Raw genomic sequence first — 24,405 nt, 5'->3', positions numbered from 1 at the left:
GCACAGTGCATACACAGTATGTACAATGCATTTCCCCAAGGTACGATCATTGTGAAACGGTTACCTCCAAACTGAAACAACTTGAGGCATTTAAAACAACAACTTCAATATACAGTATGCACTTGTATCTATAGTAAATTTCGACATTGTATCTTCAAAGTTCCATAAAAACTTGTTTTCCTATTTGAAATCTTGCATGGGAAGATAGGGAGGAGAATCCCTGTTCCATTTTTAGTTGGTAGAGCACAAGACTCTTAATCTCAAGGTTGTGGGTTCGAGCCCATCCTGCATTGCAAGGGGTTGGACTAGATGACGCTTGTGGTCCCTTCCACCTCCACAATTCTATGATTTTGATACAATCCTGCACAGCTGTTGTGTACCAGCAGAAAGCATCTCTTTAAATGTAAGGAGATCATCCACTGCTCATCTTTTTCATCCTTTCCATGATAAGGAACACTTTTAATATCGGCATGCCTTTCCTCAATCTTGGACCCAGTTTCAGTTTTGCAGATGTGGTGGATTGATACTTAGCAGAAAAATCAAGATGTAGCTGTTAAGTGTTTCGATAGTATGGATTTGCTTTATAGTATCTTGTGTTCTGCTGTAAGCCACTTTGGACATATTTATATAAAAGCAGGCTTTAATATTAATAGCTTAACAAGAGAGGAAATAAATCCAGTATGCCTAGGGCTGCTAAAAGAGCCTGTAGGAAACAAAGCAACTTAACATGTGACCTGCGTTTTATATGTTGGCCACCACTGACCAGAGCTCAAGTTACAGCCGCTCGCATTTTCCAGGAAGCAGCTCCCAGGTACCATGTCCAATCATATTATTATAATGAGGATTAAGGTTTCAGTTCCTCACTTGGCTTCATCACTCTTGTGCCAACTGTTTTAGTAGCAGTGTGACTGCACTAAGTCCTTTAGCTAATGATTATTAGTGAAACTAAACATGGGGAAATGGCACTGCGATGCCACTTAAGGAACGAGGCCAAATTAGGCACCATTGCACAAAGAATTAGCAGATGTTGCCTATGCATGCTTTAAAGCGATTTTTTCAATCATTTGTAGCTTTATAATGTTCTTGTTACTCATCCAAAAAGTTGTGGCCATATTCTTCAAAGGTGCATATGAACAGGCAAACTTCCAAATAACTAGCAGGTGTAAACTGCCAGAGCTTAGCTGCCCGCAGGGCATTTTTGCAGATAAAAGGCGGTGGAAAGTCTGCTGTTTCATTTCAAATGTATATTATCCATGCTGCTCATTTTAGCAAGAGTCAAGATCAGACTTACCGTCCAATTGTTGGAAATTTATCTGGAAGTAACTCCAATTAATTTCAGCTGAATGATGCATTAATATTTGATTGTGTAGGCTGACTGAAGGACTCATTTTGCCCAGTGTCTGGCAGAGTTGCATAAATAAATAAGATTTATCATAAACTTGTAGAGTTGGAAGGGACCGTGAGGATCATCTAGTCCAACCCCCTGTAATGCAGGAATATGCAGCTGTACCATACGCAACTTTGGCGTTATCAGCATCATGCGCTAACCGACTGAACCATTACGAAAAAGAGTTTTGCTCTCAGTGCTCTAGTTCTAATTCTGGAACCTTTGCTGCCTGCCCATGTGCCTGCTCTTTGAGTAATGACTGCTATACCTCCAAATTTGTAAATGAATTTTATTATTATTATAAGGATACCATGCTATTTCCAGAATTCCCCCCCCCACAAACAAGGTAAAGGTAAAGGGACCCCTGACCATTAGGTCCAGTTGTGGCCGACTCTGGGGTTGCGACGCTCATCTCGGTTTATTGGCCGAGGGAGCCGGCGTACAGCTTCCGGGTCATGTGGCCAGCACGACTAAGCCACTTCTGGCAAACCAGAGCAGCGCACGGAAATGCCGTTTACCTTCCCGCCGGAGCGGTACCTATTTATCTACTTGCACTTTGACGTGCTTTCGAACTGCTAGGTTGGCAGGAGCAGGGACCGAGCAACGGGAGCTCACCCCGTCGCGGGGATTTGAACCGCCAACCTTCTGATTGGCAAGTCCTAGTCTCTGTGGTTTAACCCAATTTGCCATAAAGACTACCCTGAACTTATTACAACTTGGGAAAGGCAAGCACAAAACAATGTACTTAGTCATTATGCCTAAAAAAAAAAAAGCTACACTGCATCAAGCTGGATGCTTGGAAACCAATTGTATTACACAATGGGCAAGTTCTGTCATAAAAACAAAACAGAGCATTTCAAGGCCATATAGAGTGAATATTTTAATTCTGGATGGGAGAGAGAGAGAAGAGAGAGAATGAGGGGGGAAATGGTAGAGGCTTTGATTTTTTATCATTTTCATGCATTATCACTTTAATTATTGACTATGCCAAGGCAATCTTAATGGGCTTTTTTGTTTCCTTGAAAACTTCTATGAACAGCTTATATCCCTAGGTGACAAGCTTCTGTTAAAGATAATTTGCACACAGTTAGACTATTTAAGGATAGGATTCCCAAAAGCAACTTCTATATGCGGAGCAATTACTTAAGTTATAATTACACTTACAATATATCTGTGGGACCTACAGGACTGTCTCGTATAGGGAGAAACTTTGACAATAACTACCAAGTTGCATGTCTTCTAGTTCTGAAAAGGAGCAAAAGGGCAGGGAGAGGAATGCCGTGAACATTATCAGAAGGCATACTCAATATTTCTTCTTTGCTTGGTTTGCTTTTAAATTACTTTTACAGCTCTCCACAATATTGTCTGCAATACGCACCTGGAGGGGAGAGAGGAAATGGAGTTTATGCATTTTTATGGGAACTAGTCCCAAGGCAGCAAACTTCCTTCTGCCAAACAGGGACGACCTGAGAGGTAAAGGCGCAGCAGTGGTGTGGCAAATGTTGAACTGTAGGAGCTCTGCGTGTCCACACCACAAGGTCCAAAAATACAATGAGCTGTGATGACACACAGCCACACCCAAATATTAGCATAATGCCCAATTGATTAAGAATAAGTGATAGTCACTGAAGAGATGTTTAATGCAGCCATTAAATCAGAAATGCAAACAATCTTCCAAAGAAGTTTTTGCCATATAAGTTGCTAGCATGAAACAAGAACCCCATCAAAAACAGGGATTATTTTCCTCATTCTCAGATTTCCCCTGTGTGTTAATGTGTCCCACACATAGCAAAACACGGAAGCCTCGTTCTTGTCTCATTCACTGGCTAGAGCAAGGAGGACCCGTAAATTTCCCTGGTGTTTCGACAGATGACATCATCGCTCCTGCTCCAAAATAAATCTCAGAGTATCAGTTCCCAACACCATAGAGAAGGCAGAGAGAGCTGGAAATTGTTCTTTACCAGAGTCCCTTCTGGACTATGTAGTCACATTCTGGCACCGAACTATAGATCCCAGCAAAGTAATTGGGGGCAGTGAGGGTGTGAAGTTGGAAGGGGTGCTATATGACTATATTCCCCCACCCCCTTACTGGTTGCCATTCAGTATTAATATATATGTCCATGGAATGTGTGGGTTATTTTGTTTTTATGACCGCATCTGCTATAATGTATATGTGAAATATACTCAGAGTTGAGTGTTGATTTCATGCTCTTTATTTCAGCTCATGGTAAACAGTGAGTGAGTGCTTTTCCCCAAAACCTCTGGTTATATATACACTATTTACACAATGGGTCCCGTGTGATTGGCTGATTCAACTCCCCTCCTGGAGCCTGATTGGACTTTTCCTGCTGGCCAATCAGGTTGCTCATTCACTTCCTCCTGGAGCTTGATTGGGCTGTTCCTGCAGACCAATCAGGTTGCTGCCGTTTAGGATCCTACCTCCGTATTGTTCTAGGATCCAAGCTCAGTATATAACAATATGACTTTCATATCCAAAGAAACGAAATTTGATATGTTGGCAATATGAACTATTTCTTGAAACTCTTAAATGCTGCCCTTCCATCCTCTACTCCTCCTCTACTACTCAGTGTAATCAACTCCAAAGAGACGTGACAGGATTACGAAGCTAGTCCTTTAGGCGGAGGGGAAATTACCGAGATGCATATAAAAGTTATATTTTAAAAACCTACAGGTTTTGTGAACTGGGATTTTGTAAACAACAAGTAAATTGCTCTTCCCTTGAGCACTGCCAACCCTAGAATGGATATCGAGTTCCTAGACAAACCAATGTACAATGCCTAAGACAAACCAATGTACTAAAACTAAACAAGCATTTGTCTTCACGGGGCACAAAAGAAGTACAGGCCCTGGATTCAAATGAAGTAGCTGCACCTCAGTCAATGTCATGTATACAGAATACCTCAAAGAGGATGACTTTAAATCACTTTAATTGGTGATACCCAGTGCATTTATTAAAAAACACACACACCAGGACCATAATCCAGTCAACAAATAGTGGCAAGTGTGGTAGGACCACCCTCTTGGCACTGGGTTTGCTACAGCTAATCTGGATGGGGTTGGGGTAGGGTGGTGATGACTTTAGGCAGAAGTGGATTTAGGAGAGTGTGACCAGTCACACTGGTTGCAGAGCCTTGAGGGTGCCACAAGGGCACCAGAACTACGATGTGGAATGGAAGCCGAGACGCAGGGGGTGCCAAATTCTAGCATCACACAGGGCACCCCTGAAATTTGAGACCCCCAAGGTCTGCTTAGGATTTCATGGATACACTGGCAGAGCCAATCCATCACTCCCATGGGTCACACACACAGCACAAACCTTGCTCCCACCCTGCCCCTTATCAGCCTCACCCAGGTAGCCTGTGGTGACATCACTGTCAACAAGGCAGCTCCAAGTATCTGCCCAACCACACTGGTGAAGGCAGAGTTAAGCCCACTCAAACCCAATTAATTTCTGTAGGAAGTTAAGTGCATGCTTAAACTCTGCAACTGAAATTAACAGAAATGGACAGCACTGCGTCTTCACTGTGTTGTGCTTCATATTCCTAAGCAACATGGTTCTTTAAGTTGGTATGGGTACATGGAGTTTTTATTAGGAGACAGACACACATACAGTGGAGGTTGATAATGGGTACACGCACAGCTGTCTAATGCACTTGAGTACTATCACAGACCTTGTCTGCACTGGCAGCTGGGGGTCAGAGTGTTGGCGATATCATCCCAGCAACAGTGGCACTGCTGCTCATCGCAAAAGAGATAGGGCGGGCATCGCCACTGCCCTTGTCCTCCACACCCTGCTAGGATTGCCTCCCGCCGTGTGCCAATAGACTAGGCTTGCAAATGCACAAATCTACAGGTTAACTTAATACCACACTGTATTACCTCCTAGGTTACTTGTGGAACAGTTGAGCGCCAAGATATTCAATCTACTGTACATACATTCAATCCATGGTACTTTTCATGGTGTAGTATTTTTGCCATCGGAAGCTCCCATGAGATTATATAAGCGACAATTTCAAACCAGTTTGATCGTTTGTTCTTACTCATTAAAAGCACGCTTGAGTTACCCCGGGCAAACTTACGGCACAGAGCTTGCCCAGACACCAAAGTAAACCAGGTAACCACTTGGGGGTGCCTGTCTCAGCACTGATAATGTCTTGGGGAGAGAGGTTATTCCTCCCCTTCTGGGGAAGGAACATTAAACGGGGAGACGAGAAAATAATACCCAGGCCAGCTCTTAATCTTTTAATGTGATATTGTCACGCTGGTCAGCACAGGACAAGGTACAGGGAGGAGGTGAGGAAGCAGCAAACTTTTAATTCACCTAGGGGGGCAACAAACCTTGGGCCTCCAAGTGGAATTCTAGGCACGATTTCAGGTCAGCAAAACAATTTACAATCAAGGCTAGACTCCAAAATGACTATAATCAAATCCGCACTGCACTGCCATGGCTCTTTTGGAGGAGGACGTTCGCTGTTGATCTGCAATGCTCACCATCTCTGGGTCATGGGAATTGTCAAATTAACTTGACAGCACAAACACGTTTATAGCCAATTCCGAAGTCCAGAAATAAAGGCTTAATTGTAGTCATACTTCTTTTGTGCTGTACAGCTACACTAGGCTGGAACTCGCTGATGTCAAATACTCATTTAAGAACTGTACGTTTTCTCTCTTTCAAACACATCACTGTGGGCTCTCTTTCATTATAAAAATCCAGGCCTCATTCTCTGCTCAGTTCTTTTACAAATAAGGAAGTGTCAGGCAGTTTTAATTGAGTTGGAGATGCTACACTTAAGTTTTCCATTTAGGCTACCACCCCTTCAAATGTCTGTTTCATTAAATGTCAATCTTCTAGTGATAAGGACCCTTCTTGTGGTCTGAGACTGTCTTTCTAAATTCAATGGTGGGTGGAGAAAAGGGTGCATTTGACAATAAGAATTCTTACCTGCTGCTTTGGCAACATCGGCTGTGGTGATATTGAAGACATTTGAGTGCACTTTGAAGGTCACAGCTGGCCCCAGCATGCTACAAAACAGGATGTGAAACAAGAGGTTTGTAACTAAGGAACATAACATACAATATATATTCAAGGATAATTTATCATCTCCAGTGTGTTTTATTAGGCTCAGCTAGACGTTTATAATCTCAATATCAAAGTAAGGTTCATATTGATTTAGTTATGAATGAAAAACTCAACCAAGCTTTTTGTACAAAAAGTAAAATGAAAGTTGAACCAGCAAGTACCAAGAGTAATGAATGGGTACCAATGCATTGCTTTTATTATTCCAATAATTATCAATATCCATTCATCATTCCCAAACCTGAAGATTTATTGCTACTTGGGTGGGCAAGGTCTGGAGAACGTGGATTTTTTATTTTATTTTTTTAAAAGGATGTGATTGTCACTTTCTTCCCTCCTGTAATATCCCTGTATAGGACATAGTTATAGGTAGGTAGCCGTGTTGGTCTGCTGTAGTTGAAACAAAATAAAAAAACTGCTTCCAGTACCATTTAGAGACCAACTAAGTTTGCTATTGGTATGAGCTTTCGTGTGCATGCATACTTCTTCAGATACCTGGTATCTCTGGTTCCTTCCCTCCCTTCCTGCCTCCTTCCTTCCTTCACCTCACTCAACGTTTTGTGACTTTTCAATATTCCATAAGTACCTGGTCAGTAACCATAGGTTATTGTTTGGAATTGGGGGGGGGGGTGTTCTGCACACACTGGAAGTCTACAGAGTATGCAGAAATATCTTGCTTTCAGGTAACTCCATTTCACATCCAAACTGATAGGCACAGGGGCACTGAAGTTTGATTTTAGAGGAGTAATGATACAAGTGATGTGCATGTTCTTCTTATATAATTCATTGCATTAATGAAAAACATCTTAAATTACTGCAAAATAAGCTACAGGATCATTCACAAATAAGCACTTTCAGGACTGAAGCCTGAGTCAAAATCCACAATTAGGTCATGCTTCCTTATGTCCAGACCACCTGGCATTATGTTAAGTAGCAGCTGATTTTTCAACTAGGGTTTGGCACTAAAGACCATATTAGGAACTTATGATGACTCTGAGCCAGAGGTCTATGCCTCATTTACACATTTTAGCTACAGCTAATACTTTTTCTGCATCATTTGCATCAACATAGTGGTTAGGAAGGCACAGCTAGTCAGTGTCTTCTTATCATTCTCTAGAATTGAAAACAAAAGAACCAAGAGGTACTTGTGTATTGAAATGATATAGCTCTAGTAAGCAGCAAGACACCTCAAATATTAAAATCAAGTCAGCACCCCGTAAGTTAAAACATACACTCAATATAAAGGACAAGTTTCTACATTAAACATTTGAATTGTTTATAATCCAATGACAAGAAGTTCTTTATGAAAACAATTAGTGGTCACCAAATTCATGTGGAGCCATCAGTTTAACTCTTCGGTAGGCAACCTAAGGCCCATGGGCCGGATGCGGCCTAATTGCCTTCTCAATCCGGAGTGCAGACGGTCCAGGAATCAGCGTGTTTTTACATGAGTAGAATGTGTCCTTTTATTTAAAATGCATCTCTGGGTTATTTGTGGAGCCTGCCTGGTGTTTTTACATGAGTAGAATGTGTGCGTTTATTTAAAATGCATCTCTGGGTTATTTGTGGGGCATAGGAATTCATTCATTTCCCCCCAAAAAATATAGTCTGGCCCACCATATTGTCTGAGGGACGATGGACTGGCCCCCTGCTGAAAAAGGTTGCTGACCCCGGGTATAACTACCGTAATAAAAGTGTATCCCATAATGTCCCCAGTTATTCTAGTTTTGAAGGTATCTCCTAAAATTTCGGGTGATAAACATAAACTAATTTAGCAACCCTTTCCAGGGAGCACACCTGGTACAATATTAAAGACAGTATACAGGAGAATCCATAGGTACATTAACATTAGTACAGTAGATTACAATATTCCTTGAACCATCTACTTGCAAAAAGCTTCAGTGCTATGCCCAGCACATGTCAAAGATATAATGTATTTTATGATATAATGTATTTGGGGAATCTTTGTGCCTTGACTCATCATCAGTTTCAAAATCCATCCAATTCTTGAGAATTGTATGTTAGAATTCTATAAAAAGATTGTTTCTTGTATAGACAGACAATTCCTTATCTGGAAAAGGGGAATTTAAATTGTGAAACTTGTTGGCGTAGCTCCTTAAGCAAGAAGGTTGTAGGTGAAATCTTACTGTAGTAATTGTCCCATGTGGACAGTAAGGTATTAATAACATTTTGACACTTTAGAAAAAGCTGCCTTTTCTTTTCTATTATCCAGAGGATGGAACACAGAAGGAGGTTTGTTCAATATTTTTAATTGCTGGATCACCTTTATCTTTTTATATCCAGATAAATTTAGCAGCATGGTAACAACGTAGTAATTTGGGAATTCCACATCTTTCTTTAGAACATGAGGCTATGTACACATTACTGGCTTAAACCACAGATAGGTTATTCTTTTCCTCAATTCAGATTGAAACTGGTTTGGGGAGAAATGTAGCAAAATGCAGTATTTCATTTAACAAAAACCTACAGGATAGGTGTGAATTGTAGCTAACATTGTGTGTCCATATGAAACTGTTAAACGTTTGTGGCGGAGAAGGAAATATTTTTGGTCCATTTCTTCTCATACCGTGTTATCAACACTTATAACTTGGGTGCCACTATAACTAGTAAAGGTATGGAAGAAATAGAAATATACGCCAGTTTGATAGGTCATTCATTTGCAGTGCTATCCTGGACTCTACTACCACTAACATACATAAAAAGGGATAGAAGAAGCAAACTTCGCTTCCTGAAAAAAGTATGTTCATTTGGAGTCATTAAATATATCTTCCTAGAATGAGGTGGAGAAAGGACTCCTGGAAACAAAATGGCGTAAAAGGTAGATATTTGGTCAGATCTAGCAAGACTGTTCTTACATTCTTATGGGAATAGATCCCATAGCAATTTGTATAAACACAAAGTTTTTTTCAATAGAGACCATATCAGCAGTGGAATCTTTACCTGTCCCATTATACGCAGACCTCCTTCACATGAATTCTGCACATCAGTTTTCATTATCATAACTTGTCCATACTTTTATTCTGTATTGGATATGTTGGAAACTGACTGAGTAGAAAAGTAGCAGCTCATAAAAACAATTTTTTCCTGATTTTTTTTATTTTAAAGCAGCTAATAGAGCCTCAAACTCTTATTGAATAAACATTTCAATAAGAATGTGTGTGCGCTAGGGAAAATTGGACTTTTCATTATGTGCAAGAGAAATATAATACCACAAAATAAAAAGTAATAAATGCTAACAACGAATATTGATCGCATTGACTTTGGGAAGGATTCTGCCAATTTGTTATTCTGTACAGTGCCTTGCCTACTGTTGGTGGTATTGGTAAATACATGCCAAGCGGCAAGATTTATTTGTTACGCTTACATCCCACATTTCAGCCAAGGAGGTCAGAATGGCAATTTGAGCCTCACAACCAACCTCTGAGTAAAGTCAAGCAAATACAGCGATATGTCCATTTGGGGAACTCAATAGCAGAGTGAGGTTTTCAGCCTACATTTCCCATAGTCAAGATCAGCACACTATTTTGTTGTTGTTGTTGTTTAAACGTTTAGTCATGTCCGACTCTTCGTGACCCCATGGACCAGAGCACGCCAGGCACTCCTGTCTTCCACTGCCTCCCGCAGTTTGGTCAAACTCATGCTGGTAGCTTCAAGAACACTGTCCAACCATCTCGTCCTCTGTCATCCCCTTCTTGTGCCCTCCATCTTTCTCAACATCAGGGTCTTTTCCAGGGAGTCTTCTCAAGAGGTGGCCAAAGTACTGGAGCCTCAGCTTCAGGATCTGTCCTTCCAGTGAGCACTCAGGGCTGATTTCCTTAAGAATGGATAGGTTTGATCTTCTTGCAGTCCATGGGACTCTCAAGAGTCTCCTCCAGCACCATAATTCAAAAGCATCAATTCTTCGGCGATCAGCCTTCTTTATGGTCCAGCTCTCACTTCCATACATCACTATTGGGAAAACCATAGCTTTAACTATAAGGACCTTTGTTGGCAAGGTGATGTCTCTGCTTTACTTTATGCTATTTGTAGGATTAGCAGCATTTGACTGACGCATATAAGAAGGTGTGGCCAGCAAGGGAAAAAGAAAAAAACAGTAAATAAAGATGCAGAAGAACCTTCCCCCTCCCAAGACTTACTGAGAAAATTTTGATGCCAGCATCAGTGACATATGAGATGTTGCTCTTTCACTCAGTTCACCACACCTCCTTGAAGCTTGGCTAATATTAACCACAATTGATTTGACACCACTCTTAAATACTAATTCCCATTGAAGGGCGTAATGGTGTTTATGACCTGATGCATTTCATTGCAAACAAACTGTTCTCACATATCACCCATGATCTGGCTGGTGAGTAAAGAACATTGCCTCCTTTGGGGCAGATTACATCACACACAAATTCAACAAACTGTGCAAGATGAAAAAGAGGTCATAAACATAAAAACACCAGAGCCCAGCTGGTCAAATGAATCAAAACGCCTGAGAAGCATGGCATTGCTGTGTATCTTCAGTGACTAGAAAAGCATCTTAATCATAGAATTGAGAATTAGATCACACCGTCAGTTGCATTCATGCACATTTTCAATAAAGCATTTTGGTTATCCTGGATTTACATCCATTTAACAACGCAATTGTATATAAAGGTGATTGCGCAGATTGAGGATAGTAAGACAGCAACCCTAATCCTATTCAAAACAGTGTTTGCTTGATCAAACAAATTACTTGAAATGTACAGACTAATTACCCCCTAAGTTGGTGGAATTTCTGCTGGTTTGTTTTGTTTTTTTAAATTCAGTAGTGCTACTTTCATATCAGCTGTGTATTGGATTTAAACAAAAACCATCAGCCTCTGAACAACGTCGGAGACGGTTATCATCATTTATGGTGGGTTCCAGTCAATTTGTCAAGGATGACTTGATTCCATGTTAATGATATTATGTTCCTCTCCCCGTTTTTTACCCTTGCCACACACGATGCACAATTTTTTATCTTCAGAATTATTATTATTGCTCTAATTCCAAGCATATGATTTCACATCAATGAATGAACAAATTGAAAGCCAGAAAGAGAGAGGTGCAACATTATCAATACAGCAGTTCCTGCATCACTTTCAGTTGCGGGCTACAATTACTTTTATAAATGAGGCCATTTAAATTCTTATAGATTGTGGACTGAACTTCATATGACCACACTTCTTTCCCTCGTAGGTACTTATTAGGGAAACATAAAAGGAAGATCACAGGGAAGTGAAGTTACAGTCTGCCATACCCCCTAGTGGAAAAGTATTTGAGAAGCAAGCGCTGCTGGTGGCATAGTCAGCAACAAAGCATGGAACTGATGGCAGAAGGAAACAGTTTTGTGGATCTGAAAGCATGCCTAAGAAGTTCAAAACTATATGTAAAGGAGGAGAGGGTTCCTGTGCCTTTCAGAGTTGTATAGAAAGCATTTCCTCTTCCCTGAAACGTACCATTGTTCCACATAACTGTTAGATACTGGCGTCTTGTCCTCCTTTGCAGCTGGTCACTCTATTCACAATGTGCTAAAGCACTGAGGTACAGTGATCAAATCAATGTACTTCTGGCTGAAGCCAGTCTCCTGTCGGTCCTGAGGATTAAGTCCCTAAGAAACACGGGACAAAGCAATGCACTTCGATAATTATTTATTTCTGGAACACTAAGCGATGGAGCTTGAACAATTTAAGTGGTATACATTTAGGAAAACACACCAAAATAATTTGGTGTATGATGCGTTTTGGCTTTTGGGTGCGATGCCGTTGAATGAGTGTGATGTTGCATTTTTATTTTGAGAGCTATCCACCGGCCACATTTCGGCAGCACCAATACATCTGTGCCAACATTGGGCATGATCCGCTTGATGCTTTCTGCATGGCAGAAGGGGGCTGCTGGCTCACAGTCCCCAAACAAGCACAGCTGAGGGGCGGCAGGAGAGGAAGGTTTGTGGAAGGGAGATCCTGTATACAGAACAGAGCACACAGGAAAGGGAAATAAGGATGCAATGACTGACTGAAGGATAACCTTATATTTTTAGCTTAAAATGAATCGCAAGAGCAGACGGTAGTTTAGAATATGGTGGGTGTCTAGGAGCACACATTTAGCAGATAACAAAGGAGTCAAAACTAGATAATTTAGATGAGATTGTGGCTATCATAATAATTTATTTTACCAAATTCAGAAAATGGGATGAGTACCCAGACAGACCTTAATTTGGACTTGCACTTTAATTGGCTTGTATCCAGGTCACCAACACACAATGTTCCTTCCCTTCATTACCCCATTCCCTTCTTCCAAATTAACACGATGACAGGTCAGGGGTGGCAACAAGTTCTTCCTCTGTTCCTCACCCCTTCCCTCATTCGTCCCCCCCCCCAATCTTTCCAGTGCTCATAGTGCCATGGTAGCCCATTCTAGGTGCAGGAAATCCTGCAGAAACATGTTCTCCAGGGCTGCTTGCAGCTAGGACACTGCTAGATTCTAGCATTCTAGATGAAGAAGAGTTTGAATTTGATATCCCGCTTTATCACTACCCTAAGGAGTCTCATCAAGCGGCTAACATTCTCCTTTCCCTTCCTCCCCCACAACAAACAGTCTGCGAGGTGAGTGGGGCTGAGAGAATTCAAAGAAATGTGACTAGCCCAAGGTCACCCACCAGCTGCATGTGGAGGAGCGGATACGTGAACCTGGTTCACCAGATTACGAGACTACTGCTCTTAACCACTATAACACACTGGCTCCCAGTATGCTAGAAGATGGGCAGGGAGCAGAGGATGAGAAAAGCAGAAGAGCCTACTACTTTTCTCCCACCACCAAGTGTTTGTAAGGAACTATTACAAGAAGTGAGTGGAAATCAAGGTGGAAGAAGAAATTCCTCATCACACATACAAGCTTGACTTCACCTTGTGGAGGTTTCCATAAATAATTTTGAATGAGCACATATGGAAATAGATAACATCAATACAGAGGCCATAAATAATGCCTGGGGTTTAAAATTGTGCAGTGTGGAATGTGTCTTTCAGTGAGGTCGAATTCTTTCACTAATACCTGCTCCCATTCTTAAAGGTAAAGGTAAAGGGACCCCTGAGCATTAGGTCCAGTCGTGGCCGACTCTGGGGTTGCGGCGCTCATCTCGCTTTATTGGCCGAGAGAGCCGGCGTACGGCTTCCGGGTGATGTGGCCAGCGTGACTAAGCCACTTCTGGCGAACCAGAGCAGCGCACGGAAACGCCGTTTACCTTCCCGCCGGAGTGGTACCTATCTATCTACTTGCACTTTGACGTGCTTTCGAACTGCTAGGTTGGCAGGAGCAGGGACCGAGCAACGGGAGCTCACCCCGTCGCAGGGATTCGAACCGCCGACCTTCTGATCGGCAAGTCCTAGGCTCTGTGGTTTAACTCACAGCGCCATCCGCGTCCCTCCGCTCCCATTCTGACTCCCAGGTTAAACTTAAAAGCCTGCTCAGGCTGTACTTGGTCCTCTAAATGAAGTGAGGAAGAAAGTGGACCTCAGGGTCAAAAGTCAGACAAATCTCGAACTATCACAAGGTACCATGTTGCTCATATAAATGGGGGATCTCCTGCTTTAAGTCATGCATACTGGGGGTAGTGCCTTAATTCCACACAAAGGCTCATGAGGTTTGAACTGGCAATGACTGGAAATGAAATCTTGACTTTATATAGGATAGCTTGAAGAAGATGCTGCAGCAAGTGGGCCATTTCCATGTTAGGGATCATTGGGGAAAGGGATTGAACATAAAGCTGCCAATTTTATAATGCCATTGTGTGTGACCTCACTAGTTCTGGTCATTTCACCTTCAGACAGTGCTGGAAAACGTTCAGAAAAGGGCAGTCAACATGATAAAGGGGTGTGGCAACTCCCCAGTGTGAAACATGAGGTGGCTATCATGACACAGTAGATCTATTACATCTTTTCATGGAGAAATTCCAGCTACAAGTGTAGAAATTAGAAAAGTCTAATCTGTTAGATGCTAAACAGCAGCCATCTTCTAACCTTGCTTCATTCAGTGACAGGCCCTCAGGACAGTAAGTCTGAATTAATTACCAATCTTCCTTATATCTGAGATATCACTTGTTTGGGGACTTTGATATATGTTTTACAGATGTAAATGAAATTCTCCTGCAGGATAATTACCCTTCACTGGTTCAACCTTCCTTTGAAGGGCTAACCAAGATATCCTGTTAGTTCTGTTAGAATTCTAATTCTGTATATGAAATTAAGTTTTAAGATCTACATAGTAATTGGATTTTAGCTCCCGAGGAAATCTATTTTTCTACTCACATGTTTTGGAAAGTCAGTTACTTTTTCAAAGAGTGGGTCATTGTTTAGAAGATGAGGGATAAGGAAGTTGGAGAACACAGATATTTGGTTCTTGATGAATTTATTTTGGATATATGGAAAAGGCAGGAATGGTATGGAAAAGGCTGGTTTCAAGAAGTGACGTAGATTTACAGGTCAGAAACTATGCAAACTTCACTTGAACCTTGGTATATCAAATAAGTAATTCCTTGCAATTAAGACTGGCTAAAATGCTATTTATTTTTAAGTACCTGCAAATCTTTCCTTTGCCCCTTATTTTCCTTCTTTCTGAAATATTTCTGGGTTCTGTTTTTGTTTTTCCAATTGGGTTTTGCTTTCCCTGTGTTCATAAAACAACCACTGGACACACTACTAAAATGTACTTTTATATTACAGGTTTGGGTTCTTTACTGTTTTAATAAGAAGCTGGTGGCAGTTCTGTAAAAGTTTATAAGGTTACATAATCTCAAGTTTTGCTCACTCTGAAGTTTTGTTCTGTAACCTATCATAGCTAGGCAATGGCGCAGTGTCAAATTGTGAAGTGCAGGAATTAATAATGGCAGCCCTCACAGCTGTGCCCCAAGAACAGTCCAAAAATGCAGAAAGATGTTTTTGACTCAGGAGACCTGGGCTTGCCTCCCAATTAACCATGTGGCATGAATACAATCCTGTGCTATGCATGGTTACCTGGCAGGAAGCAGTGCTGCTTTTACAAGTGTTTGACTTGTAAAACTCATTGATAAAAGATTCTTAAGTCAGCTCAGATGCAACTTTTAGCTTCAAACTAGAAATGCAGTCAATATTGCAAAGAAGGGTTACCAACTAAATTGCCAGCATAGAGTAGATGCACCACCAAAGAAAAGGAAAGTATTCAGGCTCTCAAATTCTCTTACTTTCTGTATCATCATCTGTGGCAATAATAAAAACCTCATTATCAATTCATTGATTTGCCAGAGCAAAGAGAGTCCACCAACTGGTCTGGAGATTTGGCAGATGATGCCATAACTTCTGGTCTGAAAAAATGAGAGCTGTGCTCCCCTCCCCTCCCAAAAAAACCTCCTGCTCACCTACAATTAGCCAGGTACTGCATGCACCTGGAGAGAGGAGACAGCCTTATTCTGAAAGACGTTGCATCTGTCTGGGCTGAACACAAACACCAAATAGCTGCACATTAAAAAGTAACTGCAGCATACCCAAATTGTGCAAGATTTGGCTTAGATTCAACTAGGATTACCAAGCGAATTTGCATGCTGAGTTAAATATACCTATTTCACACCGTTCTGAATCCAAGCTACTCATAATTTCCTTAGATGTTCACCTTTACAACCAACACATGCCTTGTGTCATAACCTATCAGCATGATGAAGTGGAAACACCAAGTTTCACAGCAGTGTTTAGGTTCTGGATGAGTAGGTTTGATTAAATGGCTGATTGGGTTTTTCAGGTGGTATCAATATAACGGGAGGAAACAAAGAAAAACCACCACCAAAGGCTTCAGCCTTCCATTTAGTAAAACTACTGCTGACATGCCAATTCAGGTACATACAGCTCTATCACATATGATCAGGAATGGGAAAGGAACTGAAGTGTAAGCTCCTTTGCCCTGTTAGTCACTAAGACCAAATCAGAGTTCCCAAACTTAGGTCTCCAGCTGTTTTTGGACTACAACTCCCATCATCCCTAGCTAGCAGGACCAGTGGTCAGGGATGGTGGGAATTGTAGTCCAAAAGCAGCTGGAAACCCAAGTCTGGGAAACCCTGGACCAAATGGATCATTTCTATTTGCCTTCTCACCCATTTCCTAAATGCATCTACTTAAATGAAACCTCCTGCGATTTAAATGGGAAATCCAAGTTAGCACTTCTTAGGGTATGGTTATTTGTGACTTGTTTTAGTACTCTTCATAACAAGTGAGTTCTGTGAGACAGGACTCAGGAGATGCAGAAGAGGAGGGCTATAACCTGGTTTTTCAGCCAGTAAAATACACTTTGTTATCACTGGTTTTAAATTTGACTTCTTCCTAGCTGCTGATGTGATTTCTCTCAGAAATTCTGCACTTGAGGAAGTAAAATATGTTTCTGCACAAGTGCTGTGCAACCAACTAGTCAATTTAGAACTCTTGGTAAAAAATACCCATTCCCCAAAGATATGCTGGGATAGCTCAGTCAGTAAAGCATGATACTCTTAATCTCAGTGTCACAGGTTTGAATCCCACGTGGGGCAAAAAGATTCCTGCATTACAAGGGGTTGGACTAGATGACCTTTGTGGCCCCTTCTAGGATTCTTGGATTCTATGACTGCCCATGACTGTTGGCTCAATTCTGAATCGAGCTAAGGGGACTTCACATGACACTATAAGAGCCAGTGTGGTCTAGTGGTTAAGAGTGGTAGTCTCATAATCTGGGGAACCGGGTTTGCGTCTCCGCTCCTCCACATGCAGCTGCTGGGTGACCTTGGGCTAGTCCCACTTCTCTGAAGTCTCTCAGCCCCACTCACCTCACAGAGTGTTTGTTGTGGGGGAGGAAGGGAAAGGAGAATGTTAGCCGCTTTGAGACTCCTTAAAGGGAGTGAAAGGCGGGATATCAAATCCAAAATATGCCTGGATTCACATTAGCATTTCAAGATGAACCTCATCAATGCTGAAAAACTAAAGATTTCTGAAAAGTTACCTGAAAAAGGACCAGATGAAGACATTTTGTTGCCTCAGACAGAACAGCCAAAGCCACCCCCAGATTGGCGGACTTACTTTGGCACCTGAGGCAAAAACTCCCACAAGCATCTCTCTCTCTCTCTCTCTCTCGCAGTAAAAATGCAAAAATTATATATGAAATAACTGACATCCCAAATGAGCTGCCTTAGGCTTCCCCTTGTCTAAGGACTCCTTCCCAGACCAGATGATGAGAGGCAGAGAGTGGACAGAGCTGGGTGTGCCATGCAGCTTTTCATCCCCAGAGCTACCTTGCTGCCCTCAGGTGCACTGAAAGATACTGTCTCTTTGCCTGTGTTTAAAGAAGATTCAGCTGCCAGTCTGGTCAGCGTCTATATTTGGAAGTGGGGAGAGGTGTCGTCTTGCCCTTCGTCTTGGGTAGCAAAGCATCTTTGACCAATACTGCTGGTAAGCCCTGTTTTCAAGTCGTAGATACAGGCTTTACTCGAACATTCACTGAACTCCTATGCCTTGGGTTATTGTTGTTGTTGTTGTTGTTGTTATTATTATTATTATTATTATTATTATATTTATTATTATTATTGGTTTGTGTCATATATTTCAATTTACTCTACTATTATGCTTTAGGATACAGAATAGAATTCCCAGCTAAAATAAACCCATAGGAAGTAAGGTCTAGCAAACCACAAATAGATTAATTTTTTTTAAAGGAAACAGATTTACTTCAGGTTAGTTTGCTATATAGAAGTTCATTATATGATAATTAAGAGAGGAGAAACTCTCAGAGGAAAGACATTGGTGTGTGTTCACATTACCCCCTTAAAACACAGTGAAGTTTTTTTCCCCATCATTACGTTTCACAGCTCTTTCCCACCTATCTGTTCACACCAGCACAGCTTCCTTCATTTCTGCTCGTGTGTTTGCACCAGGGCACTGTTGGGGGAAGCACGTCTTCGCCCTGTGCCAAGGAGTGCACAACTTGGCTAGAGGTTAATTGGGAATGGCTCCAATTGGTGTGAAGCTAGTTTAAGAAACAACACATCAAGCACTAGTATTTTGTGTCAAAAGTTTAGGAAACCTATATGGTTAGGATAATGTCATGTAAACAAGGATTAAAAACCCAGCACTGGAAACGCAGTAAACGAGAGTGTGAACACAGCAGTTGTCGTAAAACACATTTGTGGTAGAAACAACGGCACATGGACTAACAGAATGCCTACTGATGTTGCCACCCACTTTCATCTCCTACGATATTGGTCCAGCAATCAATCACCAGAGGCCACAGACACTCGTAATTGGATTATAAAATCAAACTTATCATTTTGTGTCTGCTTGCATAATTATTCTGGCACTTTAATATTCTTTTAATGATCCCTAATGATGTAATACAAAATAATGGAATTTGTTTCACAGCTACATAACCATTAACAAAACAGATTAACCATAACTAGTACTTTCATAAAAGATCAAGAAGGCAGCCAGAACAACAAGCTGAAATGCCTCCAAGCTGAAATGCCCAAACCCTTGTTTTCATCATCTTGTCTTAGCAATTCTGTACTCCGCATGTCGAATGCCACATGTGCTACAGAAACAGTTTGGATAACTTAAGTATAATCACGGGTAGCATGAGAATCCCTAGTGCAGGAGGAGGTTTGGGTACATCAGAGGTGTCCCTTTAACCTGCCCTGCCTGATTCTCACTGCGAGAAGCAAAGCCACAGGGAAGCAGGCAGAGGGCCTTCTCGGTAGTGGCGTCCGCCCTGTGGAACGCCCTCCCATCAGATGTCAAAGAGATAAACAACTACCTGACATTTAGAAGACATCTGAAGGCAGCCCTGTTCAGGGAAGTTTTTAATGTGTGACATTTTAATGTATTTTTAATTTTTGTTGGAAGCCGCCCAGAGTGGCTGGGGAAACCCAGCCAGATGGGTGGGGTACAAATATATTATTATTATTATTATTATTATTATTATTATTATTATTATTATTATTTCCACCAGTCTCCACCAGCAGGGAAGCTCTGCCACTGAGAAGTATAGTAATGCACCTACTCAAATGGTGGGCATGAGCTACTTCAGCAGAAACCCCCAAAACAGAGCCTAAAACAGAGCTAGCGCAGAACCCAACAGATCCAGCACAGACCCTGTGCATACTGTTGAAAAATCCAAAAGAAACAATCCCTCACTGCCTTGGGGTTACAAATCTGATTCCCACCATCACTGCCTCGCTCTTGCTAAAATAGTGCTGTTTGCAAACTATGCACACACACACACACACACACACACACAGACACACACACACAGACACATCCCACTTTGCACACCCCGGAGGCTGTAATGGCAGCACATTTATCAGCTTTATAAAACTGTATTTAATATGGAGGTCATGCACAAGGCTGTACAATTGTTTTCATCAGCTGTAACAAAGAAGAGGAAAGAAAGAGGCCACTGTGGACAAATGCTGCCGGCGGAGATGGTGGCTGGCCTTTGTTTATTTATTGATCTATTTATTTATTAAAACTTTTAAAAATATAACAATCTCCCCACCACCACCAAGCTGTCTCTTAAACTCATCCCCATTCCGTCTTGTTCTCATGCAAAACGGACAGAAATAGACTTCTTCCTCTTTGTCCCTTGCCTAGCTAGCCTCATCCACAATGGCTGAAGCCAAACCTGCAAGTGACCTGCTTCTTCTGGCATTGGCATAGCATTTGTTCAGGGATGCAGTTTTTATTTTCAACAGCTGTTCTTCTTATATATCTGCCCCATCACTCCCCCCAACCACTAAGTGTTTTGTTTTGTTTTGTTTTAAAAAAAATACAGTACGCTCATTTTTTTGTGCCTAATCTCCCCTCCCTCAAAAATAAATGCTATTTAGGAAAGCGAAACATACCCTTCCAACCCAGTGCTGCCTGCAATACTGCTGGGTTTATATAGAATGATCCATTTTTTAAAAACTGGAAACGTTTGTTCTAGACACTGGAGAGGGGAATAAAGGCGCACATGTGGACATTTTCTGTATACATGTGCCCAGAATGGGGAAAGGTAGCATGGCAGTGATTGAGAGGAGAGACAAAACTAACAAGTTTGTCAAGTGGCAGACTAGATATGAAGATCTATGAGGGATAAAACAGAAAATACAGAAGCTAGTGTGCCAATCCTGCACACAGAAAAATCTGCTTGGGCACAGCCTCAGTTCCAGTACTGACACTCTATTGCACTTCTACACACACACAAACACAGATGACATGACTTCCAATGATGTGTGGGGAGGGAACATACTCCCTGCTAGATGCATGTTCTTAGCTCCTATGGCAGTGATGGCCAAACTTGGCCCTCCAGCTGTTTTGGGACTACAACTCCCATCATGCCTAGCTAACAGGACCAGTGGTCAGGGATGATAAGAATTGTAGTCCTGAAACAGCTGGAGGGCCGAAGGTTGGGGATGCCTGGTTTAGAGTGCAGGTGAATCACCTGTACTTGTCCATTTACTTGACATAAAAGAACCAAAAAAGTCTCAAAGCAGTTTACAACACATTAGAACGTTTCATAAAAACAACCCAGAGTAAAATAAATTCATGCTACAAGAAAAATATTTCAGGTCCTTCTTCTAAGTGACATTTCGCTTCACTCTTATTTATTTATCCACTTAATTTATATTTAGCAGTCTCTCTTCTACAATCAGAGTCACAGGGCTGGAAGAGGGTGGTCCTTGAGAGACAATTCAGGCTGAACTTTAAAATGAAAACTTCACTGTAATTCTCATGACTAATAGCTGTTGATAGTCCTATCCTCTGTGAATTCGTCTTAACCTTTTTTAAAAAAAAAATAGATCATGGCAGTAAATTCTAAGGGTTAATTAGGCATTGTATGAAGACGTACCTTGTTTTCTATAACCTGAGCCTACTGCCAACCAATTTATTGGGTCTCCCCCCTCTATTACGAAAAGGGGAGTAAAGCAGATATCAGCAATGTACCTTAAAACAATTCAGAACCATTGCATTATTGTGGCTGAGGATGGAGGTTAGTGTTGAAGCAATCTAGGAATTAAGATGAGATTAATAGAAGGGCTGGACTTTGTGCACATACTTGATATCAGCAAAGGCCGTCATCTGCAGTTTCAGCTGGGCAGCAACTTGCTTTATTAACTCCAGACCCTTTTCCTCGCTCAGAGGGCTGTTGAAAGAAAGCAAGAATATGCAGCATTACGAAAAATGGAACTCATCAATACTTGAGAGGCTAAAAGCCCCAAAAGAGTTATCACCTTGGAACGGTTAGGTGGTTCGAAGCCAACGCTTAACTGTATTCCTGTCACATAGCAATTGCGATATCGAGGGAAATGGGATCAGGTGCTTCCTCAGGCATGATGAATCACCTGAATTTTCCAGCAATAAGACAAACAATAAGGTGTAAATGGAATTGTTAGGAAGTGTAATGGGCCCAATGATGCAGCGACCAGTTCATCTTGGTCCTCAATGGAAAGGGAAAAAAAGTGGGAGGGAGGAAGAGAGCCAGATGAGGTTGGAAACAAACAAATGAATGTCAAATTACAGGACTCTATGAAGTGGTCGCGGGAAGACATTTCTTCTTCAATTCATTTGCTTCTGAAATGAATTCGTGCCCAGCCAAAGGAGGAACAAACATTATAATATTCAAGAACAAACAATAGTGCTAACTACACTGTCCTGAAGAGTGGCTGAGGGTATGGAAGTTAATTTTCCTCTGTGTGTGTGTGTGTGTGTGTGTGTGTGTGGTGCTCAAAAAACGTGTCTTTGAGTCTTCTAGTCTTCCTCAATATCATGCTTTATAATTATATTTTTAATTGGAAACCAGGCAAAGGGTCTTCTCGGCAGTGGCGCCCTCCCTGTGGAACATCCTGCCATCAGATGTCAAGGAGATAAAGAACTGCGCAACTTTTAGAAGACATCTGAAGGCAGCCCTGTATCGGGAAGTTTTTAATGTTTGATGTTTTATTAAGTTTTTATACATACTGTAAGCTGCCCAGGCGGGCAGGGTATTATTATTACTATTATTGATAGCAATACTTTGCTACCATCATTTGAGAAACAGATTTAGCTGCAAATCAAGATTATAAAGTTACAGGTTTGGTCAGTATCAGCACAGATATCTTCAGTGAATGCTGTTAGTCACTGACTTTGCTGGCATACACCAGTTTAGCTTCCAGCAAGTGGCAACATATACCAGAAAATAGTGACATTCATAAATTTTGTTTGGGATTGTCAATATTCACCTGACTCACACACAGTATTTACCTCCATCTATTTATTTACACAACACACACACACACACACGTACTTTCAAATGCAGGGCTGGCTGTATTAGTAAATAATCAGTTTTATTTTATTTTTTAAAATCCTGCAAAATAATAATAATTAAAGTCAAGAAAGCTACTTTGTATGACTCCTTCAGTTGCAATATTATTGCGCTTCCCAAAATTAACATAAAGCAGTCCTTAGGAAATTTATACTTTATAACTTTATCCCATGTATGGCATCAGACTACTTAAAAATTCAGTGTAGCGGTATTAAGAGTTATATCTGAATTTCGTAATACGTTAAAATAGAATGCCACAAAGAAAACAAACAGCACTCGTAGATATCACTCAAGTAAATAACCCATTGGGAGAGCTGGGGTCGAAATAAAACACACAAACACCCGAACATACCAGCCCATCCAGGTTCTTATTTTTAATTACTGCAATACAAAGTATTTCCCACATCACCACCAACCTATTATTAGAAAGCAACATGGATTTTAAATCAGTAGTGTGATGTACAAGTTGCATATTATGCTGAGGAGCACTGCTCTTCACATTTTGTTTAAAGTACCTTTGAATGAACGTGTGCAGTACTCTGAGGGAATATCTACCGATATAATAGCTTCTTTAGACCCCAGCTAGGAAAGTAATATATCTTAATTTCTTCCAAACCTCATGCATCCACTCCCCAAAAATAATTCAAGGGACACTGTGCCATAGGTGGCACTCCCTCTAGGCTAGTATTTAAATATATGGTTTTTCTAGACGTGTAATACAATGATGTTTCTGTTTTTTTGTTTTTGAAAAGGGTTATTTGAGTATTTCCACAGGGAGGGGAAATGCTGTACCTAGGTTATTCATTAAAAAGTCACCCTTGAATTTCAAGACTAGGTACTGGGGTAGAACTCTTGATTCTTCACAAGTCGCGACGAAAGCAGGGCTGTCACAGGAACTCGGGGGCTTGTGTGTTAATTAGATCCTTCACTCCTGAGGACAGTGGTTCAAATGTGTGTGAGACAAGAGGTGTCAGAAAGTTTCTCTCCCTCTCTCTCTTTTTAACACTGTAATATTATTTTTGCCCAGAGGTGCAAGAAAAGTCATACAATATTGCTGGCATTTCCTTCCTATCATTTGTACGCATAAAACTGTAATATCTCTGCAGGCTACAAAATCAAAACTGAATGTCAAAGCGAGTTGCAAAAGCAACCGTACCAAGGCTGATCAGAGCATTTCGGTGCTAATATCCAGCAGCGTTACAAACACCCTCAGGAAGGCGAGAGGCAGAAATGAACACAATATTGTCATTACACTAGCCTTAATTGCTTTTCTGGAACACAGGTAAGCCCAAATTAAACAACCACACACCAATACACACTCTCTCTCTCTCTCTCATTGCAAAAACCCACACAAGAGAAACAACTATCGCAGTCTTTCAGTGATGGGCAGAAAACCTCAGAAACAATTCTGTTGCGTTTAGTAACGAAACAGAAATAAAATCCTCATTATGTGTTTTTATTGTGGCAGTGTCTAGGGGGTCCTGTTGGGGGCTCTTGCTATTGGTGTTACTGCCCCAACTGTTTACAATGCTTTAAACGTTTTTAAACGGCTTTTAATCTATGGGTTTTTTAA

The 24,405-nt window shown here is 41.2% G+C and overlaps 1 protein-coding gene across 1 annotated transcript in view; it reads right to left on the bottom strand.

Moving 5' to 3' along the window:
- PTPRN2 (protein tyrosine phosphatase receptor type N2) overlaps positions 1 to 24,405 on the bottom strand; it is a 601,734-nt gene that overhangs the window by 363,444 nt on the left and 213,885 nt on the right. Inside the window, exons 10-11 of the mRNA XM_083579333.1 lie at positions 21,588 to 21,674; positions 6,351 to 6,430 (exon numbers count right to left, since the gene is read on the bottom strand). Coding sequence (XP_083435459.1) covers positions 6,351 to 6,430; positions 21,588 to 21,674 — 167 coding nt within the window. The remainder of the gene's footprint in view (positions 1 to 6,350; positions 6,431 to 21,587; positions 21,675 to 24,405) is intronic.

This window comes from Podarcis filfolensis (genome assembly GCF_964270895.1).
Source record: "Podarcis filfolensis genome assembly, chromosome: 12".
NCBI lineage: Eukaryota > Metazoa > Chordata > Lepidosauria > Squamata > Lacertidae > Podarcis > Podarcis filfolensis.
Note: the sequence above shows the minus strand (reverse complement) of the source record. Positions and strands in the feature narration are given on the sequence as shown.